Below are 19,371 nucleotides of genomic sequence, written 5' to 3' on the forward strand. Positions count from 1 at the left end.
CGGGAATGTTCGGGGGCGTAAGTCGTAAAACGGGATCGAATCCCATTCCAAATCGCGGAGCGCGTTCGGAGGGAGGGGCGCGGCCGGGGCGGCCGTTCGAGGGAGGGGCGCGGCCGGGGCGGCCTAGTAGCTAGTTGTTTTGCCCTCGAAAAAAAGGCCCGCGAACGAACGATCAGGTGTGCGCCCCTGGCTGGGCGGCGGCGGGGGGGGGGGGGGGGGGTCGAACGAAGGTGGAGACAGCGGTGTTCCAGGAAGTGTCTCTCTCTCCTCGGCGCAGAGTCGCTGCTGCGCTAGCTCGCTCACCATCGCCACCCCCCAGGAGCTGAAAGTGCACACATCGCAAGGCGCGACGCGCGAGACACAACATCTGTCATCTCTGCTCTCAGGCCAACAAAGACACACACGAAGCCGAGGGAGCTGCTGTGCCAGTGTGCTGAGAGAGGCCTGCATTTTCCAGCACCGGGTATATGGGCTCTTACGAACATACCCGAAGGTGAACTGCTGACGAAGTTTTCCTATTTTAAAATTCCTTGCACGCGGCACTTCTCCTTTCTTTCACTGTTGCTCTCGGGCCCAAGTGCCAAGACTCCTAACCACTTCCCCTGCTCGCCCAGGACCACGAAGCGCCGCCCGCACGCCCATTGACCCCCCAATCGACCCACCTGCTATCCCTCAATTGCCACCCGCCAGATGTACTGCCCTCGCCCACCCAATACTCTCACCCCCCTGACCCGGACAGTGCAGGTACAGGAAAAGCGGGGAGCGGGGCCCGATCCAAGGAGCACCCCGTCGGCCCGGGAGGGCTGTGAATTTCGGCGCGGGCGGAAGGCTGCCTGCAGACGCTCAGCCCCCGGCTGAGCTGCCGAATCCTCCCGGCTAATCCCCTGACCTGCCGCCTGAAACGGGACAACATTACACCACCTCACACACACTCCCCCCTCAGGGCTAAGCAGTGCGCAAGTCCACCCGAACTCTAGGCGAGGCATCGACCGCTCCTTTGGAATAGTGCCGTCAGTGGCTGCACTAGACGCCCATTAGATGGCGCGCGGCGCGGGCGGATGACTACGTAGGGGAGAGAATGCGGAGAGACTAGCTCGCGGGTAGATGTGCTCAGCCAAGGGCAAGGGATGAGGGGAATGTGTCAGTGTGAGGGGTGCACCAACCGCAGAGCGTCATGTTTTGCCTTTGAAAACTGAACAGTTTTTCCCCCCAGGGCCTCCAGGGCTCGCACCTCAACCTCTCACAGACCAGCGCATAGCGCCATACGACGTATTTTCTTCTCATAACAAGGCTGTGAACTCGGGGGACGCAGGGGTCACACCCGACGACCTCGGGAACTAGCCGGGGCAGTCGGAGAAGGGGCAACTCCGTGCACTGACGGTCGGCCGTCAGAAAACACGCCTCCGTGGCTCGGGTTACACCAATCCTCGCTACCCAACGCGGCCAAAGGATATCCACCTCGAGAACCTCGAGAGGCTGTGAACGCATGTTCTGGGTATAGTTTCCCCATACAGTATCACGATGCACCCTCGCGACCCTCCCGGCGGGGGTTGTGGCGGAGAGCCGGCATGGGAATCGCCGGCCCCCACCATTTTCACGCACTAAATTTAGACCCAGGCGCCCTCCTCTGGCGCCCTCCTCTGGGGAGCCCACCACACATGACGATGCACCCTCGCGACCCTCGCGGCAAGACACAAGGCGTCCACACGGGCATTTCCAAGTCCTCTCCGCTCGAATTCGCCACCGTCGATCCAGCGGAGCTGACAGCGCTGCCAGAGGACGCGGCGAGGTGCAGACGTGGCGGCCGCCCAGTGCCCTCCATCGTGCATCAGATATGGCTTGGCGGCTGGAAGATGATGTACGCAAAGCTTCTGTCGGTGATGAGCGTGCACTACCTGCTTCGACCCGAGCGCCATGTCCTGCTGTACGACACGGTGCCGGTGGACGGCAAGGGCGTGGAGTGGCCTGAGTGGCGATGTGCGTGCCTGCTCGCGCGCTGCGAGCGGACGACCGTGCCTCTCTCCATTGCCGGCCGCGGCTTCGACGACGAGGCGCGCGTGCGGCAGACCTACGCCAAGCTGCGGTACGCGAGCGACGCTCTCGGCCGCTGTGCCAACTCGCAACTTGACCTGCTGCGGCTCGAGACGCTGAGTCAGCACGGTGGCTCCGCATCGGGCGTGGTGATGCCGCGAACAGCAAGGGCACACCTCCTCCTCTCTGAGCAGGTGGGCTCGTGCTCGATTTGGACGTGGTCGCGATCCGCTCCGCTCGACGCTTCCCACCGCTCCTTCATTAATCACAACCAACTATAAAAATCGCAACCAGGTCGTGCTGCGCGCGCTCGACGCTTCCGTCGCTCTTTCATTCATGACAAATTGCAATTATCGATTCGCAATCAGGTCGTGCTGCGCTCGCTCGACGCTTACCGCCGCTGCGCCGCCGACGCCGTCGTGGGGTGGGGTCCGCAGCTCAGCCCGCGCGGAGGGCAGGTTAGCAGCGGCGTCCTCATCGGCCGCCCGGACGCGCACTTCTATGCGAGCTGGCGGAGGCGGCTGCTGCGGGGCTACGATGCGGGGCGGACCGACTTTGGCCGCTCCTGCGCCCTCGGCATGTGGACGGGCATGGCCAAGGAGAGGGGCGTCTTGATTCACCCTCAAGGATGGGGGCATAGGCAACGTGTCCACCGAGCTGGCTCTCTCACGGCCGCGCCCTCGTGCACGTGGTGGCGCCCGAGCTTCGTGAGTCGTTCAGTAAGAGCGCACGGTGAACTTTGACTAGGCCGCGCCTCGTCCACGCGGCGCCCGAGCTCGGCCCGCTACCGCGCTTCGCGTCGCGAGAGCTCTACGACGGGTACTTGGAGCAGGCAGTACTCCGGAGCATTCTACCTGCTGTGATGCGATGCACATCAGGAGCTAGCTGACGGCGGGCTGAATGATTGACTAGGCTCCGCTCGCGCACTTGAGCGCATTCCGGCACGGGTGGCGGCTGCGCGACCTGATGGTACACCGCAGCCTCGAGAAGATCGCCGCTCTCGTCCTCGCCGCTGCGAATCGCAGCCTCAGTGACGCCGTGACGCGTGGCACCGACGCCGGTGGCGGTGCGGCGCCCGAGGCGGCATCACGCACAACTCAGCTACGCGAGTGCGTGCGGACGATGCAGGAAGCGTGTTGGGCCAGGCCCGGAGGCCGCTGCGGAATATATGGTGCGTGAACGCCGAGAACACATAGTCAAAGAGCGTCTTTTTCAAGGCTAGTGCCATATTTCACTCTGACACAGTTTGCCCGTTTTATTTATTTATTTATCACTCTGACACGCTAAAATCTTGAAAACGTCTCCAACGGAGCTCCGTGTTGCTTCCAGCGCCCTCCCCCGCGCTCCCTGCGGCCATGGCCGATGATCCTAGTATGAGAGGTCATCTGGCTACCGCGAGAGCGACCCAACTCGTCGACATCGCGTCCGATGATGGTGCCTCAAAGTCAGCCTCCGGAGGCTGTCGTGGGGTCGAGCCGGCAGTACAGTTGTAGCCGTGACATGTGGTTCCACCACCCCTCGTAGGCTTTGCCTCTGACCGTCACCGTTCCCAGGCTGCCTAATGGGATGGAAAGGAAGGCTCGGCGAGCGTATAGAAGCGTGCTCGACCTCGACGTGGCAGCCTGCACGGCAGCGCTGGCGGGCGCGATGAGCGTCGTGCCACAGGCGTCGTACTGAGCGCGTCGAGACCGTGTCCTGATGTGATCTGCACGGGTGAGTCACGTCGGCGTCAAAGGAGCGACGTGCGACCTGTCAGAGCTTGATCTCCGATCTCAGCAGCGTCGAGTCGTCTCCGGCGGCGACAATTTGGTACCTCCCCAGGACGCGCAGAGGCAGCTGCGACCCCGCCGAGTGGACGGGGGCACTCCGCGCCACCTGCCGAGTACCCCCGTCCACTCGGCGGGGTCACTGCTGCCTCTGGAAGGCACCGAGAGGTACCAAATGGCGCAAATGACCAAAATCAAGATTGTGTAACGCGGGCTGTGCCACAGTGAAATGGAACTAGCCACAAATGGAACTAGCCACAAAGAAATAAAACTTGGCGAGAGAAGAAACTCAAATGTGAGACAGAGGGTCACGCGGGACAGGAGTAAAGTGCCAAGGGGGCACCACAGAGAGCAGTTACTATCTCCGCATTCCGTATCGGTGTCGTGCGTGCGGCCAGTCAGGTACGGCTTGAAGTATAGCCGCATCCATCCGGTATAGCGAGGCGAGCCGTCCCTACGTTCCACCAGAGCTTGAAGAGATTGGCGAGCGCAATGCCGAGCTCCAGCTCCGTCATCGTCAAGCTGGCCTCCTCCTCATTGAACGCAATGCCCAAGCCGCATCGGTGCCACGCCTGCTTCGTGCCCACGGCCATTTTCAGCGCGGCCCACTCTCGTAGCATGTCCTTGGTGCATAGCTCCGGGTGGAGCACGACGTCGGAGGGGAGCACGCCGGCGCACACGCGCTGCCAAAAGGGAAGGGCCGCCGGCGACGCGAGCCACGCGCGGACGGTAGCAGCCCATGCGCGGCACACGAGGGCCAGTTTCGCGAGCTCGTGCGGCTGGATTGTGAGTGCGCTGACCCCGCCGAGCAAGATCTGGCAGGACGGGTCGTTCAGCAGAGGATCGGCGGCGTTGTGCCCGTTGGCGAGGCGGAGTGCCCCCTCTAGAGCCCTGCGCTGCGCGATCCTTTTGTTGGTAAGCATGTACCCGATGCCGATGTCATCGCCCGGCTCGAGCTGCTGCAGGAGGTACTGCACGTCGATGGGGTCGCCCATACTAGCCACGAGCCTGAGGTTGGCCGGCCTCACATTCAGAGCCATCACGTGCGGTGGGTCGGTCTCCACTGCCCAGCGGACGGACGCTAGGTTGTAGTCCTGCACCACGGTCCCGACGCGGCCGTTCAGCGTTGCGCGGGAGACCAGGTTAATGAGCTCGACACGCGAGCCTCTCGTAAAGCCCCCCCCCTCGTTGTGTGCCATCACAAAGAAGCGCACGTGCCAGATCAGTCACAGCGCAGCTGGGGACGCACGCAACAAGGAGTCCAAAGGTTACCCCGAAAATGAAGATTTTACGAGCGCTTTCTCCCACGAGCACTACAACCCTCCCTTTTCTGCGAGCCCGGAGCCGCTGAGCGCGTCGCACCGCCAACGCCGGCGCCGGCGCCGCGGCGCGGCGGCGGAGGCACCGGGCGAGGCTGACCAGGCCGTCAGTCCCGTACCTGCGCGCGCCCTACCCCACCTCTGAGGGAGCTCGAACCCTTTCGGCATTCTGCCTTGGCCCACGCCGCATGGGCCTTTGGTCGGTCAGACCGCATGAGGTGTACGCTCCGCGGAAGCGGCACCCGCCGACCATCCTGCCCGCCGAGCAGAAGGGCAATATCCGCTGCGCAGACTTTGAATGTGTCGACTCGCTGGAGGCGCTGACGGTGCTCATGGACCGCGCCGCCGCAGCCGGGAAGGGCCTGCGCGTGATCGGCTCCGGCTGGAGCTGGAATCCCATCATCGAGGCGGACGGGCGGTCCTCCAACATGGTCTTCACCGGGCCGATGTCCACGCGCATCGCCTTTGACGTGGCCGGCCTCCGCGCGTCGGTCGCCGCCGGCGCGTCGATCTGCGACTTTGTCTTCAAGGCGGAGGAGGAGGGGCTCGAGGTGGAGTGGCCTGCGAAGGGCTTCTGCTTCACGCCCTCGGAGAGCCAGACCTTTGGCGGATTCCTCGCCACCAACGTCCATCACTCGCACACGCCGACCGCCTTCGACTGGGTCGAGGCGGTCGAAGTCGCAGTCTTTGCCGGCGGCGTGGCGGCCGTCGTCACGGCGTCTCGCGAGGTGAGGCCTGACCTGTTCGCATCTGTCTTTGGCAGCGTCGGCATCACCGGCATCCTCGTCGGGCTGCAGCTGCGCCTTCGGAGGGCGCGGAGGTACGACGTCCGGACGGACCACGGGCGGCTGCGCCCGCACTCGCTCTTCGGCAGCAGCAGCGTGGCCGAGGTGCTGCTGCAGGTGCTCGAGCCAGACACCATGTGCCAGATCTCGACGTCGGAGGGCGAGTACTGCGTGCGGGTGGTGCCCGAGGCGGCCGACCCCGCCGCGCCGGCGAGTATGGTGCTGGAGCGGGACGGCGACGGCAAAAACGACGGCGTCTCTTCGCTGCTTGTGCCAGACTACAACTCGCTGCTGCCCTGCCTGCTCTGCCCGCTCTGCTGCTCTTGCGGCGCCGCCACCCGCCGCGCGTGCAGCTGGTTCGGCCTCGCCACGCCCTGCTGCGGGCAGGAGGGGAGCTACCATGGCGACCAGGGCCACTCTCTGGCCCGAGGAGTGGTGCAGTGGCTGTCGGCGAGCCTGCGCAACGACACGGTGCTATTCACAGCGATTCACAGCACAAGCCTGCTATTCACAGCTATTCACAGCTCGAGCCTGCGCAACGACGCGGTGCAGCTGGAGAGGGCAGACCACGCCTGCGATCCACAGCACAAGCTTTTGCCGGGCGGCTGCATGGGAAGGCGAGAGCTGTGGTCCGGTACTAACTAGGTGCAGCAAGGCAGCTCGCTCTCGCTCTACCAGGCGCAGTCGTGGGTGTGGGGGCGGATGTACCCCGTCAAGAGAGGCGCCGTGGCCATGACCGGCGCGCCGACAGCCGCACCCTGACGGCGGCGCTGTGAACAGCGCCTCTGGTACAGCTTAAGGGTGTGAGCAGGCGAGTCGGTGCTGCACTTCGACGGCGGCGACCTCTCTTTCTTTGTGCAGCGCGCCGACTACGCCACCTTCGTCGCACTGGTCGCGCCGCTGGTCGAGCAGGCCGCTCGCTAGTGCGCACTGCACGACGCGTGTACCGCGATGTATTCTGGCGGAAGGCGCCCATGCGTGCACGCGCACAGGGCGTTCTTCACTATAGAATTGGTCATACTCCAGACCATGTCTCTAACTCAACATGCCTCGGGTCGAGCGGAGCATACCCGTGCACTACGCCACGCGCCGGATGTGGTGTATTCGGACGCCCCTCCATCTCTTCGTCGAGCAGTCCTGAGCCGACACTGCCTCGGGTCGAGCAGGCGCCGCCGTTTTGCATCGGCGTGCGGTTTGTTCCGCGCGGCGGCGGGCTGATGGCGCCCAACTGCGACGGCGACGCGATCTGCGTCGAGTTCGGGTACATCAAGAGTGTGCTCTGGTTCTCGCGCGCGCACGAGACATGGCTGCAGGCGAGGCGCAGTTCAGAACGCAATTAAGAACCACTGTGTGTGTGTAGTAGTATATTGTAGTAGCAGCAGCAGCAGCAGCAGTAGCAGCAGCAGCAGTAGCAGCAGCAGCAGCAGCAGCCAGCAGCAGCAGCAGCAGCGGCGGCGGCAGCAGCAGCAGTGATGAGCAGGCGGGAAGTCGAGATACGCCCGAGAGGACGTCGAGGCGACGTCGAGGTTAGGCGATGCTCGACGAGCTGGAGGAGGCTGGCCTGCGCCTCTACCGACACCCCGGCAAGGCGAGATATGGTGGGGAGATATGGGGAGATATGGGGAGATATGGGGAGATATGGGGCCACCCCGGCAAGGCGTTGCGTGTGTGCGGGGGGTGGCTAGGAGGGAGGGGGATGCGGGGACTGCTCACCCACGCGCACTGGGCCTTGCACCTTTGATGCCGTGGGGCTCCTGTCGTCTAGACGTGGAGTCGCGAGGGTCGCTTGGCCGTTGCCCCACCACCGATGTGTGTGTGTGTGTGTGTGTGTGTGTGTGTGTGTGTGTGTGTGTGTGTGTGTGTGGAGAAGCTGATCTGACTTGGCCTTCCTCAGGCGTACCACCCGCACCGCATCTTCCGCGAGGTGCTCTCCGCGGGCCAGCGCGCAGAGCTGCGCCGCCTCCGTGCCGAGTACGACCCGCACCGAGTCTTTGACGGCGGCAAGCTCAAGTTCGAGGAGCTGTACAGCCTCCGGCCGCCGGGAGAGGAGGTCGCGCTGCCGGCGCCGAGTTTCGAGGCGCCGTCGCCGCCGCAGCAGCCGAAGGAGGGCGACACCGTCCCGCTGACCTCTGGAGTCCGCGCAATGGTGTGACGAGGGAGGAGACCTGGAGAGCCTCTCTACCCCCTTTGGCTGGCGCGTGAGGGCGCCTCCGCAATGAACGGCGCAGGGCGGTCGATCATCGCCTCTCGGCGAGATCGAGGCTACTTTTCTCGCGCTGGCAATTCTGCCCCTGCGCATGCGTAGCCGCAGCCGCACACCCATCCAGCAGCGGCTCGCCCGCTCCGGACCCTAGCGCAAGCTGTTCGTCTCCCTCGCTTTACATACAAATCATACGGTACGTACACAGCATTAGTAAACCCATTAGGGGTATCCACATGGTTTCAGCCCCGATCTCATGCGTGTACGGAAGAGAATATGCCGGCTCATGGATGCGTTTATATAATACGTGAGGGCCTATTGCTCATGCGTGTGCGTGCGTGCGTGCTGCGCGCGCCGCGTGTGTCCGTCGCGCACACAACCACCAACCACCTCCGGCCCGGGGAAGGAATAGGAGGGGGGACGGCAGCCTCCCCCGCCGCCGCCGACTCAAAATGATATAGGTCGCGGCTCGGTCTCGCACGGAGAACATGTGCTCCAGGGGTGCTCTCGCTTAAGAGTGCTGGGCCTCTCACGCCGCGCCGGGCAGCGGGGAGGGGAGGGCGAGCCCGAGCCGCTCGGCGGTACGCCGCGCCTCCTCCAGCGAGATCTCCTCCACAACCTTCCAGCCACGCAGCCGCGCCGCCTGCCGCCCGTCCGCCAGCCACTTGACAGCCTCGCCGACGGGGCCGTCGCCCTCTTTCCTTACCTTGAAGAAGCCCGACGCCACGTCGCCGTCGGCCCACCGGTAGACGCCGCGCCCCTCCTGCTTACCCGCCTTCCATTCGCCGTCGTAGACGTTGCCGTTTTTGAGCCGCATGACGCCGTGCCCCTCCGGCAAACCCGCCTTCCACTCGCCCTCGTAGCCTTGGCCGTTGGTGCCGTCGGCGAGCCGCATGACGCCGCGCCCCTCCCGCAAACCCGCCTTAAACTCGCCGTCATAGACGTCGCCGTTGGCGTACCGCAAGACGCCGCGCCCCCACGGATTACCCGCCTTCCACTCGCCGTCGTAAACGTTGCCGTTGACGTAACGCATGACGCCGCGCCCCTCGCGAACCCCCGCCGCGTTCCACTCGCCCTCGTACTCCCCCGCAGCTGACTTGCCTATCTTGGTGAAGAGGCCACCCATGAGAACCCTTTAGCGCGCGTCGAGCAAACCCTGGAGCTTCCCGATGATCGACGAGCAAACCCTGGATCGTCAGCTTCACACAAAAACGACACAAAAAACAAACGTGTGAGTGTTAGAGTTGTTTGGTATTGCTAAAAATCTCTCTCAAAACACGACCTCGCAGAACCCCATGCGGGACCGGGGGGGTGCGATGAAGTGAATGAAATCAATCTCTGGACGCCCCTCCTCAAGACCTCCTCGCCGGGCGTTGGCAACGCCTCGAGTGGCGGCACGCCCGCCTCCGTTGGCCACTCCTACGCCTTTGGCAGCACCGAAGAGAAGGCCCGCCGCCTAAATGGGCTGCAAGGCGCGCGGGCAGCCCGGCCAACCCTTCTCCCACAAGACCGGCCACGCGACGGCTACGTCAAGGCGCATCGCGGTTTCTACCACGACGCGATCTTTGTCAAGCGCAACAACTTCAACCTGCTGCTCCACGAGACGTTCGGCGGCGGCTTCTCGCCCACCGCCGTTCTCAAGCTGCGCCGCCTCGCGCGCAAAGTCGCGCGCGGCAGCGTCGACCGCACGGCCTACTCGCCCAAGTACTCGCTCTCTTTTATGTCCCACCATACAGAGCGCATCTCTCTCTCTGTTGTGCGAGGCGTGAACCGCGCCATTGGCGACCTCACACCGGTGTCGAGCGCCGTAGAGACGGCCCCGAGAGCCGCCGCCAGGTGTGCCACGACCGCCGCCGCGAGGTTCGTGGCGATGGATGCGCCAGACCCGCTTTGCGCCGCCGCCCTCAACGCCCGATACTCGGTCAGAGCCGGCGGAGCGACGGCGGCGGAGACACGGAGTTGCGGCCGCCGGCGACCTCACACGGCGTCGAGCGCCGTAGAGACGGCCTCGAGAGCCGCCACCAGGTGTGCCACGACCGCGGCCGCGAGGCTCGTGGCGATGGATGCGCCAGACCCGCTTTGCGCCGCCGCCCTCAACGCCCGATACTCGATCAGAGCCGGCGGAGCGACGGCGGCAGAGTTGCGGCCGCCGGCGACCTTCCCCTCGACCACGCCGCCGACCCGTCGACAAGCACCCGCGGACTGCCATCGAGAAGAAGGAGAAGGAGCGCGGCGCATCCGGAGCCCGCGGGCGCGGCGTGGGCGTGGGCGGGCGCGGGCGGGCGCGCGGGAACCCCCGCCAGCGGAGGCGACACAATGCCTCTGGCGGCTCTGCAGGCGGCGCGCGGCGCGCCCCTTGCCGGTCTCCCGCACGCTCCTGAGGGCCGAGAGGGCCGAGAGGCGGGGTTGGTGACCCGGGGGCATGGGCGGTGCGGCCCGCGCCGCGCGCTGGCGCGTGGCAGCCCGTGAGTGCCGATATCGGGTCTGTGCTTCGACGTAGCATGGGCCCCCGGAGGCCCATCTACAGCAGCGGCGAAGTGAGCGTGTTTGTGGTGTTGGTGTGACGTCTGAGCTTGGATCTGTGACTAAAGCCGCTTACCACTGATGGATCCCCACCCGAATAACACACAGTGAGCGCCCCAGCACTTCACTACGCCCTCCGCGCGAAATCGCTAGTGGTGCTTTGTGGCAGCACATTGTGCTTTGTGGCAGCACGGGTGCGGTGCCCGAGACCGATATGCACTCTATCTACATCTCGCGCCAGTCAAGCAAGTGCGTTTGGAGTCTTTTTGTTGGTTGTTGATTCTCTGCAAAGGCCAAAGCGGCGCAACCCACAACCTCTCGAAGAACCCCCCCCCCCCCCCCCCCGGTCGGAGCTGGAAGACTGCTTGTGGAAGACGACAAACAAGCAAGGATTATAGGTGAATAACAGATGAAGAGGAACGCGCATTTACAAAAGAGTTAGACACGAGCGAGGTGAAGACACCCTACCTACCAGGCCAGCGACTGTGCTCTTGTGCGCAAAGTGTGGAACAAGCAGAACCGTGAATGACGCGAGGCCAAGGCGCCGGAAAAGGGCAAATCGACGGGCACACAGGTATGGGGCACGTTCCTTACAGCCGACGCGTTGCCCTCGCCGTCGCGGCATTATGCGGCGCCGCGGCGCAGTGCCCGGCGGAGTGTCAGCATGCGGTGCCCTGCGGACTTCCGATGTGCGGCCCGCATTGCTGTGCCTTTTACGGCAAGCGGCGGCAGCCCACCAAGGAGCCAGCCGTTCCGCGCGGCCAACTCCCTGCGGTTGCTCTGCGGCCCAAGCCTTCGCGAAGAGTCCGTTACGCCTACTCGGCTCTACGCCGGGCGCGGGCGAGGCCGTGTCAGCTGGTCCAGAGCCCCTTCCTCTACGGCTTCGACGAGGAGCTCTGTGCCGAGTACGTGTCCCAGCCGCTGGCCACGCCTCCCAGCTGCCCGGCCAACCTGACGCAGGGCGTGCCGCGGCTCTACCATGCGGTTGGCAAGGGCGCCGCTCGTCCACCGAACGTGGACATGAATGCCGCCGTCCACCTCCGCGGCTTTGAGGTGCGGTACCATGACGACAAGTCTGCGGCCGCGTACGTGTCCGAGCACTGCGGAGAGGAGGCCGGTCAGGCGTACCGCTGTTTCGTCGCCCCCGCGTACCGGGCCGACCTCTTCCGCTTCTGTGCGATGTACGCCGAGGGCGGCGTGTATGTTGACACCGACATCGTGCTGCTCGAGCCCATCGGTAGCATCGTCAACACGTGTGACGGTGCGTCCATCGGGTACGACATCCCTGCGGCAGCCAGACAGTCTGAGCGGAAGCAGATGAAGCTTCTCGCGAGCGTCCCGTCGCACCCGTTGGCCCGCTGCATGGTCGAGTCGATTGTCGACAACGTGCGGCACCGGTTCGTCTCCCGTAAGCGGCCTCTGCTGCTTACCGGCCCCGAGCTGCTGCAAGAGTGCTACAACCGGACGCGTGCGGCGAGCGACATTATGGTCACGTACCGCGACTCTGTGCGCGCGGTCTACCCGTACACGGGCCTCGTCGGCGCCCGTGGGCTCATCGCCTTTGAGCAGCCCAACACCATGGACTACCCGCAGACGACGAGCACCCCCATCAGCGGCGACATGCGATGGACCAGCAAGACATTCCGCCAGCCCGTGTCGAGCCAGGTGGCTGCGATGCGGTACGGCTCGCTCACGTCGAAGGGTAGGATCTACACCAGGGGGTGCGCGGTGCCCAAAAGGTAGCACACACAGCTTGCACTTGTCAGCACTGGTTGGTGGTTGCAGTGGGCTCTAGCCACGCAACATGCCCCCCGCCCCCCGCGCCCCGGCGCCCCGCCCCGGAGAATCTCTAGCTCGTTTCAATGTTTGTCTTTCACCTGTCCGCTTAAACGCCTCCATAGCTTTAGTTCGGTGCATGATACACGTAGAAACGTACGGGAAGCATAAAAAAGAGCGAACCCGCGCGTCGCGGCGACCGCGGCGCAGCGCGGGTGTGGAGGTGCAACTCGAACAAGGTACAACTCGAACAAAAAGCACCAGGGCGAGGCCGAGCCCATGCGTCTCGACATGGAGGAGCTGCTCTACGATGCGGGCGTCGACATCGTGATCAACGGCCACGTCCATGCCTACGAGCGGTCGGTGCCCGTGTACAACGCTTGCCTGAAAGAATGCGCGCCCAACTACGTTGTCATCGGCGACGGTGGCAACTACGAGGGCGCCAGCACGCAGTGGATCCAGCCGCCGCCGTGGTCAAAGGTGCGCGAGTCGTCTTTCGGTGTTGGGTTCCTCACCATCATCAACGACACGCACGGTGAGCCCCCACACGCGTAGGTTGCCGCAGTCCCGCCCCTGCCAAGCCATATCCGCTCTTACCTCGCCGGCCGTGCCCCTCGCGCCACAGCCTTTTACAACTGGTCGCGCTCCGCCTGCGAGTCCAAGGATGCCGACGCCCACTTTGTGGATCTGGACGGAGCAGGCTGTTCGGGGGGGCTCAACAAAGGCTCGACGCAGTTTTCGTCCGACTCGACCTACTTTGTTCGCGAGGAGCCGAGCATGCGCAAGCCCGAGCATAACCCGTCGTGCCCGGATAAGAAGCGCAAGCCGTGCGGCGGTGCTGGAGGCCCGGCCTTCCCGCCGTACCCACCGCAGCCGCCGCCATCGCCTCCGACTCCGCCGGCGCTGCCGTCGCCGCCGTCGCCTCCCGATCCTCCAGCACCCCCGCCGCCAGTGTAGTGCGGTGACAACCACCCAACTGGCTGCGCGGAAGGCTCGACCTGCTACTGTGAGTACAAGTACAACTCTCACGGAACCCGCAGCGTGCTCTTCTCGAGTCTGCCGCCGGATTCGCGCGGATGCTTCTGCTTCCAAGACGAAGCGTCGCCTGACGACGACATGGTTGGTGGCGAGCACGCGTCCCCCCAGGCCAAGATCAAGAAAATGCGCAACCGGCTCGAAATGTTGATGGAGCACTGCGCCGTAGTGATCCAAGCCGCCGATGCGCAGGGCGCCCCTATCGCGGAGGTGGACCCTTCTTGCGAGTGACGCACGGCCGGACCCGTCATCCTCCAGGTGCAGGGCTAGCCGTAGGGGCCTCTCATCGCTCTGGTCACCGCCGGCTCCCCCTCCTCCTTCGCTCGCTCTTAGTTCAATGCAATCACCCCGGGAGGCTAGATTGTCCCTTGCGACTGTTCTCTATGTGTAACTTGGTGGCGCATGTGGTTGCGGCCGTGCTAGCTCCTGGCTCTGCACATCACACATCACCCTCTGTGCGCGCGCTTTGGGTTTCTTTCGTGTGGTGCAAGCTGTGTTAGTGCCAGTGCGCGCCAGTCCCGTGCCCAGTGTCGTGCGAGAGAGTTTTGTTGTAAAATTCTTTCGTGGTGTACCTACCTGTGTTCGTCGTCGTGCGAGACTGCGAGTGCGCGCCAGTCCCGCTCTCTCCGAGACTCCGTCTCCCGTGCCCGGTGTTCAATCTGCGATGGTTTTTTGTCCACGTCGTAGCGAGCCCTTCCTCGCACGCGCTAGAAGTTGGTTGGTGGGCGGTAAGCCAACCCCGCCATAATATGCACATGCACAGGTTGCGAGCCGGCTTGGGTGGCCGGGGTGAGGCGGCGTGCACGTGCCGGTGGCGGTGTGAGCGGTGTGAGGCGGCGTGTGGGTAGTAGAGTGAGAGGGGAAGGGTCACTTTTCGCTTTTTGTACTCGCTACTGTTGTATTCTAGAGCCGTACGTGGTACATTGCTATGGTACTCGAAACACAATTTTTTTTACTCTCAGAGCGTCCGACCGGCTGCCTTTACGACCCCTGCTTCTTGGGCAGCAGCTGGTTCGACAGGTCCTCCCCGTGACCTAGGCAGCCGTCCTCGCCCTTGCCCCAGGTAAAGACGGCGCCGTCGGCCGTGATGGAGAGGCTGTAGTTGTATCCAGCAGACACAGCGACGACGCGCTGGCCAGCAAAGGCCTCGATCTTCTTGGGCAGCAGTTGGTTCTGCTCGTCGCCGTGGCCCAGCTTGCCTGCGGCTCCCTCGCCCCAGCTCCAGACGGCGCCATCGGCGGTGATGGCGAGGCTGACAGCGGTTCCAGCCGACACGGCGACGACGCGCTGGCCAACCGAAGCCTCGACCTTCTTGGGCAGCAGCTGGTTCTGCTGGTCGCCGTGGCCCAACCGGCCGTCCAAACCACAGCCCCAGCTCCAGACGGCGCCGTCGGCGGTGATGGCGAGGCTGTGGTATCCTCCAGCCGACACAGCGACGATGCGCTGGCCAGCCAAGGCCTCGACCTTCTTGGGCAGCAGCTGCTGCTGCTCGTCGCCGTGGCCCAGCTTGCCGAAGGCTCCATAGCCCCAGCTCCAGACGGCGCCGTCGGCGGCGATGGCGAGGCTGTGGCTGTATCCAGCCGACACAGCGACGACGCGCTGGCCAGCGAAGGCCTCGACCTTCTTGGGCAGCAACTGCTCTTGCTGGTCGCCGTGGCCCAGCTTGCCCCCACCTCCTTCGCCCCAGCTCCAGACAGCGCCGTCGGCGGTGAGGGCGAGGCTATGGCCCACTCCGGCCGCAACAGCGGCGACGCGCTGCCCCGCCAAGGCCTCGACTTTCTTTGGCAGCAGCTGGTCCTGTCTGTCGCCGTGGCCCGCAAGGACTCCAAAGCCCCAGCTCCAGACGGCGCCGTCGGCGGTCAGGGCGAGGCTGTGGTTGCCTCCCGCCGACACGCTCACGGCGCGCTCGTCGCCCAGCGTGGAGGGGAGGCGAGTCGGCATGTTGAGCCGCGTCACGCCCTCGCCGTGGCCGAGTAGCCCTGGGCTGAACCACGGCGCAGAGCCGCACGACGAGAGCCGCCCCTCGCCGTCGATGAAGACGCTGTGCGTTTCGCCTCCCGCCGCCCTCGCCGGCGGGTTGGACTCGCGCAGCAGCGCGGAATAGCACACCCACCGCACGGCGCAGCTCTCGCCCTCGGGCTGCGCCGGCAGCTCGAAGCCGCGCTCTTGCGCCCACAAGCGGATGCCCTGCTCCGCGAGCGAGGAGTGAAAGAGCAGCGAGACGGCCGCAACGCGAGCGATGTCGAGGGGGCTGTCGAAGCGGGAGAGGACGCGCTCGAGGAGCTCCCTGGGGAGGTCGAGGAGGCGGGCGGGCGGCGGCGTGTCTGGCGAGGGAGCGGCGGTGGTGGAGGAGCGGCGCGAGCGGCGGCGCGGCGGGGTGGACATCGCGAAGAAAAGAAATCGCAACGCCTGCTCAAAACGAGCTGGGGGTGTCGCCCTCCCCCCTCTACTTCGCGGCGGGGTGGAAAGGGGGAGAAAAATAATTTTACAACAAAACTCCCTCCCTGGGCACGGGACTGGCGCGCACTGGCACTACACGCGTCCGATCGACCAAAGCCCCCCCTCTCGCACTGTCATCGGTACGCCCGAACTCGCAGTGAGAAGTAAATTCTTTTGTGCCCGCGGCTTGAAGCCACTTTGCTTCCTTCGAGTAGTCATCAACGGCACGGCCCGCGCTCGTTCAACTTTGTGTGTGCCGGCACAAAATCTCTCTCTCTCCCGTTGCACCTGCTGGCCATGTTCCCCATCTCCAAGACGTCCTTTCGCCACCAGGCCGAGTGCAGCGGGCTGCATCCAGACCGTTCGCTCTGCCCCTACTGTGGCGCGAGAAAGCGTGGGCACGTCTGCCGATGGGCGTGGCCGAGCAGTCGAAACAGCAGCAGAGCCGTAATCAGTGCGGCAGCGCCTGCAGCTGCCCAGGCACACAGCGGCGGCAGCGTCCGCATCAACCTGTCCGAGCTTACGCCTGCTGTGCCCGAGGCTGCCACATCTGGCCATTCTCCGGTCGAGTCGGACTGGCTCAGCGACGGGCCTCGCGTTGGGGAGAGGGTGCTGCGGCGCCTCAAGGGCCACGGCTACGTCCACGCCGTTGTGCGCCTATTTCTGCCGGCGGGCGCGGATGACGAGCCCGCGCTCTGGCGCATCCGGCATGCGGACGGGGACGAAGAGGATCTGGTGCGCACACCCAGCCTCATCGCCGTCAGCACCGCCTCGTCGCTGCACCGCCCCTCGGCACCGACTATGCCTCACCCTCCCCTCGCCTCCGCTCGCACAGGAGGAGTGCGAGCTGCTCGAGGCGATGCAGCGCTTCGCCACCAGCCGTGCGGGCAGGGCCAGGGCGGCGGCGGAGGCGGCGGGTGGACACGCGCGGGTGGCGGGACAGGCGGAGACGTCGAGCTCGGGAGGGCCAGTGCGGGCGGCAGCGGCGGCAGGGGTTGCGGAGGACGCGGAGGGAGAGACGGCAGAGGAGGAGGAGGAGGGACAGACGGCGGAGGAGCCGCTCCCGGCGACGCGCTGACGATGCTCGACAGGCGCACCCCCACCCCCGCCGCCTCCGACGCACAGGGAGGCTGCACTCGCCGCGCCGCTCGTGACGGAGGCGGACGGGCTGCGGCTGCACCTCTCGAGCAGCAGCAGCACCGGCTACAGTGGCGTGCGCGCGGACAAGAGCCGCTACCAGGCGGCGCGCAGGGTGGGTGGAAGGCTGGTCTACTTGGGCTCCTTCGACATGGCGGTGGAGGCGGCGGTGGCGTACGCGCGGGCGGGCGGCGAGTACCAGCCTCCGGCTCCTCCGACGGTGGCGACAGAGGCGGAGGGGCTGCGGCTGCACCTCTCGAGCAACGCCACCGGGTACGAGGGAGTGGTCAAGCATACCTCTGGCCGCTTCCAGGCGAAGCGCTGCGTGGACGGCAAGGAGGTCTACTTGGGCTCCTTCGACACGGCGGTGGAGGCGGCGGCGGCGTACGCGCGGGCGAAGGCGGGCAAGGCGGGAGGGCCAGAGCGGGCCGCGGAGGAGGCAGGGGCGGCGGAGGGCGCGGAGGCGGAGGGGATGGAGGTGGAGGGGATGGAGGTGGAGCAGGCGGAGGAAGCGGATGCGGAGGGCTCAGCAGGCGGGGAGAAGGGAGAGACGGCGGAGGAGGCGGCGGCGGGCTCAGCATGCTCTACCGCCTCGCCACCTCCTCCGCCGCCTCCGACGCACAGGGAGGCTGCACCCGCCGCGCCACTCGTGACGGAGGCGGAGGGGCTGCAGCTGCACCTCTCCGGCAGCAACAGCACCGGGTACAAGGGCGTGTACGAGCATGTCTCTGGCCGCTTCAAGGCGCAGCACAGGGCGGGCGAAACGAATCTCTACATCGGCATCTTCGACACGGCGGTGGAGGCGGCGGTGGCGTACGCGCGGGCGGCCGGCGAGTACCAGCCTCCAGCTCCTCCGACGGTGGCGACAGAGGCGGACGGGCTGCGGCTGCACCTCTCGAGCAGCGGCAGCACCGGCTACAAGGGCGTGCGCAAGCACAGCTCCTATGGCAGATTCGAGGCGCAGCGCAGTGCGGGCGGAAGGCAGGTCTACTTGGGCTCCTTCGACACGGCGGTGGAGGCGGCGGTGGCGTACGCGCGGGCGGTTGGGCAGGCGGAGGCGGCAGGCACGGCGGCGGCAGTGCCGGCGGAGGAGGGCGACGAAGCAGGCGGCGAGGAGGAGGGCGGCGAGGAGGAGGGCGGCGAGAACAAGGGCGGCGAGGAGGAGGGCGGCGAGGAGGAGGGCGGCGAGGAGGGCGGGTGGAGCGGTGGCGGCGAGGAGGAGGGCGGCGAGGAGGAGGGCGGCGAGGAGGAGGGCGGCGAGGAGGAGGGCGGCGAGGAGGGCGGGTGGAGCGGTGGCGGCGAGGAGGAGAGCCACTTCCAGGTGGGAGGCCGCGTCGCTGTAGAGTACTCTGACGGCGCCTTGTACCCGGGCGAGATCGTGGGCTTTGACGGCGCGTCGAGCCTGTACTCGGTGCAGTGCGACGACGGCGAGCTGCTGGAGGACGTCTCGCTGCACGAGATGCTGCGAGAGGTGGGAGAGGGCGAGTGGGAGGAGCAGGAGCGAGCGAGCGGCGAGGGGATGGAGGCGGAGGAGGCGGAGGCGGCGGCGGGCTCAGCAGGGCCTCCGCCGCACAGGGAGGCTGCACCCGCCGTGCCGCTCGTGACGGAGGCGGAGGGGCTGCGTTTGCACCTCTCCAGCAGCAGCAGTACCGGTTACAAGGGCGTGCGCGCGGACAGGAGCCGCTATAAGGCGCAGCACAGCGTGGGCGGAAGGCTGGTCTACTTGGGCTCCTTCGACACGGCGGTGGAGGCGGCGGTGGCGTACGCGCGGGCGGCCGGCGAGTACCAGCCTCCAGCTCCTCCGACGGTGGCGACAGAGGCGGACGGGCTGCGGCTGCACCTCTCGAGCAGCGGCAGCACCGGCTACAAGGGCGTGCGCAAGCACAGCTCCTATGGCAGATTCGAGGCGCAGCGCAGTGCGGGCGGAAGGCAGGTCTACTTGGGCTCCTTCGACACGGCGGTGGAGGCGGCGGTGGCGTACGCGCGGGCGGTTGGGCAGGCGGAGGCGGCAGGCACGGCGGCGGCAGTGCCGGCGGAGGAGGGCGACGAAGCAGGCGGCGAGGAGGAGGGCGGCGAGGAGGAGGGCGGCGAGAACAAGGGCGGCGAGGAGGAGGGCGGCGAGGAGGAGGGCGGCGAGGAGGGCGGGTGGAGCGGTGGCGGCGAGGAGGAGGGCGGCGAGGAGGAGGGCGGCGAGGAGGAGGGCGGCGAGGAGGAGGGCGGCGAGGAGGGCGGGTGGAGCGGTGGCGGCGAGGAGGAGAGCCACTTCCAGGTGGGAGGCCGCGTCGCTGTAGAGTACTCTGACGGCGCCTTGTACCCGGGCGAGGTCGTGGGCTTTGACGGCGCGTCGAGCCTGTACGGAC

General features: G+C 66.0%; 4 protein-coding genes across 4 annotated transcripts; 3 read left to right on the top strand and 1 right to left on the bottom strand.

The window, feature by feature from the left end:
• Positions 1–5,273: 5,273 nt before the first annotated feature.
• On the top strand, positions 5,274–6,825 carry EMIHUDRAFT_452517 (hypothetical protein; the record flags this gene model as incomplete). Its single annotated transcript, XM_005763532.1, has 2 exons — positions 5,274–6,535; positions 6,713–6,825. The coding sequence occupies exons 1-2, from the start codon at positions 5,305–5,307 to the stop codon at positions 6,823–6,825; spliced, it is 1,344 nt and encodes a 447-aa protein (XP_005763589.1). The 5' UTR covers positions 5,274–5,304.
• A 121-nt stretch (positions 6,826–6,946) lies between these two features.
• On the top strand, positions 6,947–8,310 carry EMIHUDRAFT_452518 (hypothetical protein; the record flags this gene model as incomplete). The annotated part of the gene is made up of 4 exons (XM_005763533.1): positions 6,947–6,955; positions 7,068–7,214; positions 7,433–7,489; positions 7,796–8,310. 4 exons carry the CDS (start codon positions 6,947–6,949, stop codon positions 8,051–8,053), a joined length of 471 nt encoding a protein of 156 aa, XP_005763590.1. The 3' UTR covers positions 8,054–8,310.
• A 76-nt stretch (positions 8,311–8,386) lies between these two features.
• On the bottom strand, positions 8,387–9,246 carry EMIHUDRAFT_357957 (hypothetical protein). Its single transcript, XM_005763534.1, has 2 exons — positions 8,888–9,246; positions 8,387–8,833 (listed from the first exon to the last, which is right to left on the bottom strand). Exons 1-2 carry the CDS (start codon positions 9,225–9,227, stop codon positions 8,631–8,633), a joined length of 543 nt encoding a protein of 180 aa, XP_005763591.1. The 5' UTR covers positions 9,228–9,246; the 3' UTR covers positions 8,387–8,630.
• Positions 9,247–12,667: 3,421 nt separating this feature from the next.
• Positions 12,668–12,955, top strand: EMIHUDRAFT_67476 (hypothetical protein; the record flags this gene model as incomplete). Its single annotated transcript, XM_005763535.1, has 1 exon — positions 12,668–12,955. A coding segment is annotated over one exon (288 nt), but the record flags the coding sequence as incomplete, so codon positions are not given.
• Between the last annotated feature and the right edge of the window lie 6,416 nt (positions 12,956–19,371).

The sequence above is a fragment of the Emiliania huxleyi genome (genome assembly GCF_000372725.1).
Source record: "Emiliania huxleyi CCMP1516 unplaced genomic scaffold EMIHUscaffold_63, whole genome shotgun sequence".
NCBI classification, from domain to species: Eukaryota; Haptophyta; order Isochrysidales; family Noelaerhabdaceae; genus Emiliania; species Emiliania huxleyi.

Bases quoted from the DNA above. Each gene is read 5' to 3' on its own strand.
- EMIHUDRAFT_357957 (XM_005763534.1), bottom strand. From the start codon at position 9,227: ATGGGTGGCCTCTTCACCAAGATAGGCAAGTCAGCTGCGGGGGAGTAC. The intron at 8,834-8,887 runs GCGAATGGAAGG...GGTGGGCCGACG, and splicing joins AAACGGCAACGTCTACGACG to GCGACGTGGCGTCGGGCTTC.